General features: G+C 41.2%; 1 protein-coding gene across 2 annotated transcripts; it reads right to left on the bottom strand.

The window, feature by feature from the left end:
* Positions 1–169: 169 nt before the first annotated feature.
* On the bottom strand, positions 170–6,947 carry LOC307254142 (GTPase IMAP family member 8). Of its 2 annotated transcripts, none has more exons than XM_080032399.1 (6): positions 6,787–6,947; positions 3,699–4,412; positions 2,526–3,224; positions 1,573–2,352; positions 1,314–1,463; positions 170–1,221 (listed from the first exon to the last, which is right to left on the bottom strand). In XM_080032399.1, exons 1-6 carry the CDS (start codon positions 6,800–6,802, stop codon positions 1,142–1,144), a joined length of 2,439 nt encoding a protein of 812 aa, XP_079888525.1. In that variant the 5' UTR covers positions 6,803–6,947; the 3' UTR covers positions 170–1,141. The 2 variants fall into 2 exon arrangements, with proteins under 2 accessions (XP_079888525.1, XP_079888526.1); XM_080032400.1 differs by having other exon boundaries at positions 2,526–3,221.
* Positions 6,948–12,674: the final 5,727 nt, after the last annotated feature.

The following is a 12,674-nucleotide window of genomic DNA, read 5'->3' as shown; positions in this document are numbered from 1 at the left end:
TGTCTGTCATGTGCATCGTGGTTATAGGCTACACTGGCTAACGTAGGCTACCACATTAAAGTGGACTCGTGCTTTTGCCTTTCCCACTTACCGAAAGGAGATTTTATGAAGTAAATATTAAAGTTATGGTCTATAGTTAACACTTAGAGAAACCAGAGCAACAATCATGAATACTTTAGGGACTCTTTATTGATGGGTAATCCGGTGTTGTTACAATTGCTCTAATTTTTTAATATAAATATATGCTTTGGCCTATGCAAATATAGAAATAAGAAGCACAGAAGGTCAAAATGTAAAAATAATATATGCATCAAACGTCAATATAGCCTATACAACAAATGAAGAAAAATAATAAGAATAGTAAGTATGTAAATATGTACATTATACACTACCACAATATCTGCCATAATATTATAGCCTAAGCACAATATATTTAGAAATTACAATATAGGCCTACGGAATATGTTAACATATTTGCATCAATAACATATCAATAATGCATTGAACAGTACAGTGTAATAGTGTTATCGTAATGGTAAGTGAATAATAGTAAGTTATCTGTATTGATTTTCTATGTTCCTGATTTTTCATTTAATGTCAATGTTTCTCAAATGTTTTAATCTGACCATCTGATCAGCTGTGTGTGTTGGACCGATATATCAATTTGTCAGCTGATATTATTAATATAATTATATGTCACAGATATGGCCATTAGAATATCAGCTGATAATTGTTTTTCTTATTTAAATGACAAACGAATCACCAACATGTTAGAGGCAGTTTCAAGTTTGTCAAAAGTTTTATTGTGTGTTGAGTTAACTCTTGCTTTAAAGTTGCCTCAAGGAAAAATCTATCTATCTATCTATCTATCTATCTATCTATCTATCTATCTATCTATCTATCTATCTATCTATCTATCTATCTATCTATCTATCTATCTATCTATCTATCTATCTATCATTAATTCCAAAAGGCATTTTTCTAATACTTCAGCCTATTGAGAGGATTCATTCAGGATTATCAGTGTGTGTATCGACGTCCACGGAGTCTTGCAGCACAGATCTGTATCCTGACGTCTGAGAGAAGTTGAGGGTCAGCTGGTTGTCGTAATTGGTGCCGATCTGAATGGTGGACAGCCACCCTATAACTTTTTCAAAGTTGCCGGGGGAATTTCTTCGGTGTGACAAAGAGGCGGAGGTGGAGCTGGACGGTCTTCTCTCACTGTAATTAACCACAAAACACAGTTTGACTTCGTAGTCTCTCTGGGGCTACTATAGTGAGTTCTAAAAGTAAAAAATACCACGTTTACTTACAATCTGGGGTCAAGACGTCCATGCTGCTCGATAGACAATGGGTGGCTCTCATCATATCCTTATCCAGCTTTTCAATTTCCCTGCTGATTTTTGCATCTATGTTTTCCTCCTTCTCCTTTCCATCTTTCTTCCATTGACTAATACTCTTGGCTTTGAATTCAGTCATGTGGAACAAAAGATTCAAACGACACAATGTTATAATATAATGATGGAAAAAAGATACCAAGTGATCATTCAAATCCTATAGCGTGACACTCACTCAGTGACTTGGTTGAATTTCTTCTCACACCTCCCCTGACATCAGCCTGCAGCTGAAGGAGGGTGTCCTTGAAGCCCATCATCAGCTCCAGCTCCCTCCTCCTGTACTCCTCCACCAGCCGCTCCTTCAGCACATGTTTCAGCTGCCTCCTCCTGAACTTCTCATCGATTCTCATGTGGACATCGTTCATCTCAGGGCAGAAAAGCCGACCACCGTTCCCTGCCACCATTTCCTCTATCTTCTCAAACAGCTCGATGACCTGACTCGTATCAAATTTCTTCTTATTGTTCACCACATGGTATTTGTTCTCACACTTGTCTACCAGCCAGCGTAGATCACCGTGCTCCCTCTCAATGTGCTCCTCTACGGACTTATCTACCAGCTTGTCTCCATACGTGAACAGGACCATGGTGTGTTTCCAGACGCCGGCGTCAAAGAGGTTCATGTGTTCCTCGAGAGCGTGCCGCTGAGCTACTTTGAACGTTAGGTCCAGGGGGACAGCCAGCAGAACAGCATGAACCCCTGATGGGCTCAGCGAAAGACCTCGGACGATTTCTTTGTCCAGCTCTTCAGTGCAGTCGGAGGCCTCCTTGCACCAGCCCGGAGTGTCGATCACTGTGATCGATCGGCCGGCGACATGACACTCCTCCATCTGACACTGCTGATTCGCCTGGGTGGCAAACACTTCTTGACCCAGGAGGTTATTTCCTGTTGCACTCTTTCCAAATGTCTTCTGACCAAGGATCGCTATCCTCAGCTCCTTTAATGTATCTCTGGAAACTGACAAAATAAACAATGGTCATTGCAGAGGGAGAAACTACATCACAATATTGACTTAATACCATTGTGCTGATAATGTGTTGTGTAGTATTTCTGTTGTATGCCCCCTAACAGTGTTTAAACTGCTGGAACTACTTCACTGGTGACACTGATGCCTGAGGACTGGACCTTACCTGTGAGGTGTTTTCTCTTGGCCTCCACTTGGCTTTGCCTCAGTCTTGCTCCTTCTTCTACTTTTCTTCTTTTCTCCTCAATGCTCCGAAAAATCTCGTCATCCGGGACAAAATACTCCCAGCCGTTTCCTGCTAAAGTGCCAGTGATTTTCTCCAGCAGCTCTGTGACTTGAGTACCGTCATCTATATTCTTGTTATCAATGACATGATATCTGTTTCCACATTTGTCAACTAGAGACTGCAGGGCCTCCCCCTCCCCTTCGATGTACTCTTCTATGCTGTGAGCTCCCAGCCAGTCTCCCCTGGTAAAAACTATAAAAGTGTGTCTCCACACTCCCTCTCCTAGAAGCTCTACGTGGGTTGTGACTGCGTGTAAGTGTTTGCCGTTGAAGGATGCATCTGCATCTATCACCAGCAGGAAGATGTTAGGTCCAGGGGGACACAGAAACACGCTGCGCATCACTTCCTCTAGGATCGCTGCAGGAGTGTCTAACACAGGGAAGCCTTTCCACCAACCGGGCGTGTCAACTAGAGTTATTTCAGTTTTGCCCGTAAAACCATGCCGGGCCTCCGACTGTGCCGTTCTTTTTCCATCTTCTTGCTCTTTGATTCCCAGGATGGTGTTCCCTACAGAGGTTTTCCCAACACTTCGGCTTCCCAAGAGAATCATCCTACGTTTTGGGTTGGTTTTCATCTCTTCTGTCAGACATAACAAAGCTGAATCAGTCATGGAGCAAAGTTGTTAAACAAACTATCTCGGAGCCCGAGCAAATAAATTATTCATATTTAATTTGACAATGAAAAGATTTATGAACAGTCCATCGGTGCATTGATCATATAAGAATAAAACCTTTAGTGGATGTTGTAAGTCAGCATTGCAAATTAAAAGAGATATTCATTTTTAAAATGTGTATTAATCAATGAAGTTGCTCTCTATAAGACTCTCTTATACAGTCTTTAAAGGGATGCTCTTTAGTCAGTAAATCTCACTGATTAACACATTATAATTATATATTAGTTACTGGTCCTTTTTTACAGTTTAGTTTTTTAGACTTAAAGAAACAAGATAAAGTGTTAGTGCTAATCTGTGAGCTTTAGATGGAATGGAATAAATGACACTGGAAGCTGTAATACAGGAAGTGTATGTTAGCATGCATCTGCTGTCACATTCACCTGGGATAAGAGTTTGCATGTATCGTCTTTGTTCCTCTGCCCTGTTCCGTCTCTTCTCCGCCCTCTCAGCCACTTCACGTTGCTTATCTTCAATGATGTGAATTGTGTGTTCATCTAACTCGTAGTAAGTTCTGTTGTTGTGGCACACCATCTCTTCTATCTCCTCCAGCAGCAAAGTCACCTGGGATGGGTTACTATTCTTGTTGTTAAACACATGGTACCTGTTGCTGCATCTTTCTATCAGCCACTTGAGCGCGTCTCCCTCGCTCTCAATGTGCTGCTCGATCGTCTTCTTCCTGAGGGAATCCCCACAGGTGAACAGCACCAGGGTGAACCTCCAGACCCGCTCTCCGAGGAGCTTCATGTGCTCCTCCACGGTCTTCCTCTGCTCCACAGAGAATGCAATGTCTATGGGGATAACCAGGAGAAAGACATGTGGTCCAGGCCGACACTTTGACACATTGAGTTTAAATCTTTGCTTGTCCCCCTCCGGGATCTCGGTGAGAGAAAGGGAGTTGCTCCATCCTGGAGCATCGACCACGATGAGCCGCCTGCCCCCGACCTCTTTGTGTCTCACTTCGGACTGAGCTGTTCTGGTTCTGCCACACTCAAACCTTTCATTCATCAGTATGGTGTTGCCACAGGAGCTCTTGCCAGCCCATCTCCCACCAATCAGGATGAGTCTGACCTCTGGCAGCATGGTGATACTCTCCCCTGAAAGACAAATTAAAACATTTTTGGACCAGATGTGACAAGATCAAGAATGACAGTTTTACCAAATTGTCATATTTTTAGCCTGGTGCATTTTGATAGGATCACATTGGAATAGAAACGTTCATAACACACAGTTGGCAGATTTCCTCATGAGGAGGGGAACGAGTGACGAGGTTAGACCAGGTGTCTCTTCTGCTTCAGATGACTGGCAGAAGGAGTATTTTTGTGCTAGTGTTGTTCCTCTGGAGTTATTTTTGTCTTCATTAATCCCTTTCATTTGAGCGACGGGGTATGAAGAATAACAGCAAGGTAGGACCAAACCAAACAAGCAAAACATTTTTAGAATGACCCTGAACCAAAATAAATCATTCTGAGGCTAATTAAAAAGAAGGGTAAATAATTACGTCACTGCACTGCATGCAGCTCGATACAGGGGATATTTTCAATAGGCGCATTTTTAAGCTTTTCCTACAGTAATAAGTTATGAAAATAAACATTTATAAAGATGTGTTAACATAGAAATGTATACTTTTACAGTTTTTCGCCTATGATTGGGACATAGTAGCGGGGCATTTTGGCGCGCAAGGATGTTTTGAGTATTTGCATGTGCCATCCTAGGACGATTCAAGTGTGTGTGTCTAATCCACCAATGGCTCTTGATGCCTTAAAGTACAAACTAGACAGGTGCTCTTCTCTGTTTTGTGTTCATGTTAATTTTGTATCCTATTAATATGAAGCAGCGCCTAGCCAATGCGCGCTGGAAAAAAAAGATTGCTCTGCGCAGCACAGAGCAATTCTCATTTCTCTTCTCTCCCAAAAATCAGTCAATTAGCCTCACGGACGCAAAATTTAGCAGCATGCAGCCCAGCTATAGAATGAATATAGGGGAAACGCTGCTCTATTCAAATAAATCCCTTTTAAAAAGTTTGATTGTTGATACATTGTGCATGTCATCATCTATGTGCGAGGAGCCAAACACGGACACATCCCAGCTTGCCACATTTAACATTATAGGCTATATTTAATATCACAATTCAAATCATTCTTTGTCATCTTATATGGAGCGCAGAGCAAAGGTTTGGTGAGCAGATTAAAAAAAGGCAGACACAAGTGCAGCAGACGCAGGTTGTGTGGCCCGGGCATTGGCATGGATGATGTTCAAGTTGTGCTGTTGCTTTAGTAAATCGCAAATAGATTTAATCCAAACAGGAAAGAAGATAATAGCTAGTTCCTGAACCTTTGTTAAGTACTATCCCTTAGCAGGGACGCTTCAGAGGGCAAATCAATTACCCAGGTTTCTGTGGTCAAAACGCACAAGTTCCTCCAAAGGTTCTTTGTTCCTGGGGAAATTTCCTGCTGTGGAAAAGGGGCTCAAGTCTGAAACCGAGGCAAGACTGACCCTCCGAAACAATAACTATAGAGCATTAAATAGAGCATTTGCATTTGATTTCCGAGCAGTCTGAAGGTGTTTCAGTGGAGGTGGAGTTTTACCTTTAAGGAAGGTGATGTTTTATGGGAATCAAATGGCAAGGCAAGTACACGTCAGTTTACTGGCAAACAAGAATCAGGTCCAACCGGTTTTACTTTCCTTTCATTATACAGTAATGATTTCATACCATATCTGCAAGTTTTGTTGTAACTGATTTCCCATGAACCGAATTTAACTGATTCTGATTTTCTGACCGAAGTGCATTAACAGCTTTTTACAGGTTATTCACTGTTGCTGAAACAAAACCTGGTAACAGATTTACATGGTGCACTTGGCAAAACATAATCTGAATAATACAATGAAGTATGTATTTAGAAACCACGAAATGTATAAAACATATTAAGCCCTCGTTAAATGAAGGAACTTAAAGGCCTACTTCACCGGTTTGAATATGAAGGTGTATTGAATTCTGAGATCCTATGTAGTATAAATGTGCGAAAAAAATTGAAATCGGTTCATCCTAGCCTGAGAAAAGGCAGAAAGCGTGTTTTTTTAACCCTATATTTCTCTTTCTCGTGACATCACAGAAAGAGAAATATAGGGTTAAAAAAGAACGTACTTTGTAAATATTACTGTGATGTCTTTTACTGTGACATCACAGTAATATTTACAAAGTACGTTTTTTTTTAACCCTATATTTCTCTTTCTGTGATGTCACGAGAAAGAGAAATATAGGGTTAAAAAAAAAACTCTTTCTGCCTTTTCTCAGGCTAGGATGAACCGATTTCAATTATTTTTGCACATTTATACTACATAGGATCTCAGAATTCAATACACCTTCATATTCAAACCGGTGAAGTAGGCCTTTAAGTTATTTTAGCTCAAAGCGGATAACATTTGCAGCTGCCCATTTACCATTTAACATCACTTTTTTAATTAACTTACCGAGAGACTCTTCCATTTTCACTGGTCCAGTCTTTTCTAAACTGCGTTCCCACCGGCTGAAAACTCAGGGGAGGAAGTCTGTCCTTAGTAAAAATATATTTTGTATGTATCTGTAGGTATATTTTACAGCCAGTCCGCACATACTTCCAAGATGCAGTGAGACAACAAACACAACAGTGCAGGTAGGGAATTTTTAAAGGCGTGGCTCTCACAAAGTGGCGGAACTGGTTTTTTGTATATGTAGGGCATTAGACAAAGCTGCATAATGAAAACAAGTTCAGTCAAAGTCAACTTTGCTCAACACAAAACACTACTGCATAAAGTTGTTGTAAGCGATTCTGCAGAATGCTTGTTGCCAAAAACTATTTTTTTTAAAAATCTGAGTAAATCTCCTCACCATCCGCCACCTGTGCATACTGTGTTAATACTCAACTTAGTCTTTTTAAACAGGCATTTTACTTGCTATGGGTGGTAGATGGCCTTGAGGAAATGTGTCCGACTAGTAACCATGATGTTGCTGCTTCGATCCCTGGCACAAGACAGGAGTGTGATGGCTGGTGTGAGAATAATTTTAATTCTATAGTCTGTATGATAACATTCACTTCACATTCCTCAACTGTGAGCCAGCTAGGCTCTCAATACTCAGTAAATATCTAGCTTATAAAAATCTAAATTTAAAATATCAAAATATAATGTATTTTAGTTTTTAATTAAAAGTAAGTGGGAGAAAGTCCGCAGGTTCCTTTTTCTGCCTTTAAGGCAACAAAGACCAGAAAGATGCCTGGTAGCACTTTGGAAGGAAGTCAAACAAAAATAAAGACATCCTGCTTGTGGTGTGCATATGTATTTATTTTAATTACAAAAATATAATATGGGTATGAGTCATGAAGTGCATGTCATTATCATTTTCCTGACAGATACAAAATTATCTCTTTAAGAAATGGCATCATTTAAATCCAGAGCATGTAGCTACCAGTGGATTGTGAAATTACAGGATAAAGTGATAAAACCTTGACTATTATTATGTGCATGCAGAATATGTACAGATTTGCTTTTATTTGATGTCTAGGCTCTTACTTTGTCAATCTTCAAAAGGATACCCAAATATGAGAACAGTGGAAATTCGGGAGGGACAATGGACTAACAATTAGACAGTCGGCCCCTGGGCACATGTGGAAGGCTCCCCAGACTTGTAAATCAATTAGCCAGGAACTTGATATAGAACATTAAATATTAGATTTGCATTTGATTTCTGAGTAGTCTAGAGGTGTTTATTTTATAACAGGAAACTGTGGAGGTGGAGTGTTACCTTTAAGGAAGGTGATGTTTTATGGGAATCAAATGACAAGGCAAGTCTTTACTGGCAAACAAGAATATGATTTACAAGAATAGATCCTTGAAGAAGCTCCGACCTCTTTGACATGTGATCATCAATAACTACAAACAGCATCAATAACAAAAACAACAGTTTTAACAGCACCACCTGAGCTTTCTCATTGGTGTCAATCTTTTTCACATTTCATATACGCTTCAGGGCTCATTCTGTGATCTTTCAGTTGCCAGGATATTTCTGCTTATCCAACAGATCGGACATCTCCATCCAGGATAGGTCCCACTGCACTTCTGTCACGTCCAGCTTGGTCTCAGGAAGCTCCACTGTCGATACATCCTCTTTGGAAACCGACCAACTGATACGGGTGCAAACTGTCTGGTACCTACCACACAAATACAATTATCAGATACGCATTTGACCCACAGTCTTATCTGTGATACGACGCGCCTACTGGGTTGGTACAGTGGAGTGAGAGATAAAGTAGGCTGACCTGTATCGACGAACGATCCAAACAGTTAGAGGAATGAGTACCAGAAGGACAAGTCCGCATGAAACAACGATCCATTTCCAGGAGTCTGATGAAGAGAAGCAATCATATTTGTTTAAATGTGCCATCGTAACAAATCACTACATCATCTTGTCTTATTCCTCTTTAGCAGCTGTTATCACACCGGAAGAACTTCCAAAATGGCATACAGCAATCTGATACACATGAGTAATGGATGCTAATGTTATTTTATTAATATTAAACCTCAACTAGACCCCTTTTAGATGATTGATTGAAAATACATATACGTATATATACACTCTATATATAGATATAAAAATAGCATCAGCTCTTTTATGTTATGGAATGTCAGTAATGTCGTCTTCATCTCATGCACGCAGAGGACATTGTACTATAAAGGGCAGGCATACATGTTATATATGAGTATATTTCTATGCTTTAGATAGTATGAGTCTGTAATAAAAGGTTCACATTTTGGCCAAAGGGAACAAGGAATTTCAATCAGTAAGTTATCAGTGACTGATTACTAATATGTGAAAAGAGGCACAGCATGAAAATCGTACACTCATAGATTTACAGAAGAAAATATGCATATAACAATAGGCAAATGAGTCTAAAATTGTAAATGCTTTAAGGGCACCTATAATGCTTTTTTGTTTTGTTGTAATAATGTGTTCTCGTCATGTTAAACGAGACGATACAGCAGAAACAGTGTGGGAAATAAAAAGGGATTTCTGGACACTGCACCATGAAAACAGTGTCTAGTAGTCACAAAATAAAAATCTGAAAAATTGCATAATATAGGATCTTTAAACTATTTTATTGGAGGGGCAATACAATGTGCTGGTAACTTTATAGTTGTCCTTAGTAATGGTCTATTATGGATGTATTAAGTATTACTAAATGGTTTATCAGCTATTAATCCCAAAGTAAAGAATACCTTATTAGAAAGTTGGGACTGTTATCATTGAGTATTCCCTTTCAAAACAAGTAAATACGTGTTAAATGTTTTACCAGTAGTGGAGGCTGCTGTTCCATCTATTGCTGTGAAGTTGCCTGAAAGACAAAACAACACAGAACCAGTTCGACTGATATATTACACCAAATAGAGTGATGAAGACGATCTTTAAATGCAGTGAAAGCACACAGCCGACCTGGGTCCAGTCTCACAGCTAACCAGCTCTCTGGACTCTCCATCTTTCTGTCCTGGGATGCACACTTGTAGACTCCTTCATCTTCCTGTGTCACATTCTCAATCGTCATCTCTGCCATCCTCTCCGGACTGGTAGAAGTGGAAGTGAAGACTTCTGTTCCGTTTTTAAAGAAAGTCGTTTTACTGTGGCTGCCTGTCCTGTACTGGCAATACAGGACCACTGTATCGCCCACGCACACAGGGGAGGCAGGAGTCCTCAAGATAATGGTACTAGCTGTGGGACAAAGATAGAACGTGTGGTTAACGGACAAAACCTCTTTAGTTTGACTACTCGCTCACACAACACATTTAAACCCTCTGCCTGTTACACAGACTCACAGCTTACTGTGATGCTGACTGAGTTGCTGCGGCCCTTGGAGCCCTCACACCAGTACAATCCACCATTATCACTGTCAGCGGTGAACACACACGCTTCAGCACTAATGGCGCCCCCAAGTGGTAAACACTGGTCTGTGTCGATGACCCTGTTCCTCACTCTACGGCCCGGGGGGAATCGCCTCAACGTCCAGCCTGAGGAGTTAGTCTGAGACAAGGGGCACTGGACGGTGAAACGCTCCCCTCTGAAGATCTGCCTGGTGTTGGGAGTCAGAGTCAGCGAGAGAAGAGGCCACTCTTGAGGAGGAGGAGAAGAAGACAATCAGAGAGGCATTTCAAATCGTAGCAGCTGACAAATGGTTCCACTTCAAAATAACTCCAATAAGTCTTATGTGTTATTTTCATTTTAGGATTCGATATTTATCCAAGCAGTCATGCTGATAAAATGCAATAAGAAACAAACTGCATGGATAATGAACCAGTAATATATGTTCAGTTGTTAAACACATCATTAAGGTCAAAGGACAAAAAAACTTAAAATTCATCAACATGATTGAAAACAGAAAAATTCATATTAACCACGATATAGACTACATTATTACAATATGACTTCAGTGCCTGTAATAAATGTTGAGGTAGAACAATTATATTAGGTACTGATGTGTATCACTGCAGTGGCAATTAGTCCTGTCAGTCTAACCTTTTCAATCTTGTGTGTTGTCGTGTGCTTCTAAACCCGATGCGTCTCACCTGACACACTGAGAACAGCCGGCTGACTGCGGAGCATCACCGAGGTGGTGTTGCCCTCCCGCTGCTCAGCTTGGCACTGGTAGCTGCCCACATCCTCCCTCGTCACTGCAGTGATGGAGTAGCTGTCACCAGAGACAAGGCGTGATCCATTCCTAAACCACCGGTAGCTCCAAGCAGAACTGGTGTTTGACTGAAGCTTGCACTGCAGAAACACGCACTCACCGAGGTAGATGTTGGACCCCGGTGACACGGTGACCTTCAGAGTCTCTGCAGGAAGACCACAGTCCAGTACGGGCTTTTTAGTTTTCATGCTACTGTAGGAGTAAGTGTATGAGACAGGTTAATGCCCTTTTTCTAATGTGTTTATTGTTTTTACTAGTACCTTTAGATGTAGCAACTTGGAGAAGAAATGCAGCTACACCTGAAATACAGATATATTACTTCACACACACCTCCTTATGTTATCATACACTACCACAGCTTGTTACTGCTGCATTCCTGGCATCCTGGGTGCAGCATGTTTAGTCTTCAATCTGCTCTGCCAATCAGGGGCAAATGTATTAACATGAACACCACAGGCGGCCTAGATGGTTTGTTCCCACATGGTCGCAAACCAGATCGTCAGATATGGCCCACTGCTGCTTTTAGAATATATAACCAAGACAATTTTAAGTAAATATTTCAAATGGTTCATTATGCAAGCAGATTTAATCGGTGTTACACCAACAAAACTCGCAACTCTTAAGATGTTAAAACAACTGTCATCATGCTGAGGCAGAGTCCTGCCCCACAGTGCCACAGCAACGAGAGGCTGCTAGTCCTTAATGACACTGTTTAGACAGTTATGGTCCCCCATGGGAACAGAAGGAATGTTTAACTGTATTTTCCTGCTAGACACCACACACATGCACATAACATACTTCTACTACAGCCACACATATTTGAACCCCCCAGGGCTGCCATGATGGAATAGCCAACCCGTCAATTTGGCAGACCTGTCCAAATCATTTCCATTAGCCCTATTCAGATTCTGGCTGGTGCACATCATTTTTATTTAGCCCTGTGTGACGCTCCCAGCTGCAGGCTAACATCCCAGTAAAATGTATAACCCTGCATGCTGTGCTGCAATACTGCAATCAGCATTTTATCTGACAGCTGAATGCAGACGGTTCCTGAATGTCTCGGACACTGTTTTGCCCACAAGTAGAAGAAACGCACTGATTTTTATTCATTTTTTTACCAGTAGAGGCCTGAGTGAATGCAATCATTCACAAGTGAAAATACAGGCAGGTTCTTGTCAGTTAGTCAGGTTTCATCTGTGTCACTCACCCAGCAGTGAGGAGATAAGGACGACGATGTTCATTCTGTCCAATATTAGATGTGCAGCTCCTCTGCCATCCTTTATAAAAAGAAAGAAAGTGACAATAATTAGGATTCCCGCCACTTAAAGTGATGTAGGTTACCATACGTTTCAGTAGTCCATTGCCGTTTTCCACGGTCTCTTTTATTTTAGAAGCTTTGTGAGCAAGGGTAATAGCATCTCGCAGGAAGAGTTTGGACTGGCTATCACAGCAGCAGACCACAGATGGTTATCTTGGTGGAGACATTTCCTTCCTCTGTCAGCCAGTTAACAGGCGGAGCCATCGGATGGCAGACAGCAAAATCCAGGGTCAGACAGGAAAGCAATCATTTGCCACACAAAGATACCGACCACACAGTGTTCCTGCAGGAAAACAGGTTCCAGACCGGCACCAACTCTCTCTCTGGTC

This window comes from Ammodytes marinus (genome assembly GCF_949987685.1).
Source record: "Ammodytes marinus genome assembly, chromosome: 8".
Classification (NCBI taxonomy): domain Eukaryota; kingdom Metazoa; phylum Chordata; class Actinopteri; order Uranoscopiformes; family Ammodytidae; genus Ammodytes; species Ammodytes marinus.
Note: the sequence above shows the minus strand (reverse complement) of the source record. Positions and strands in the feature narration are given on the sequence as shown.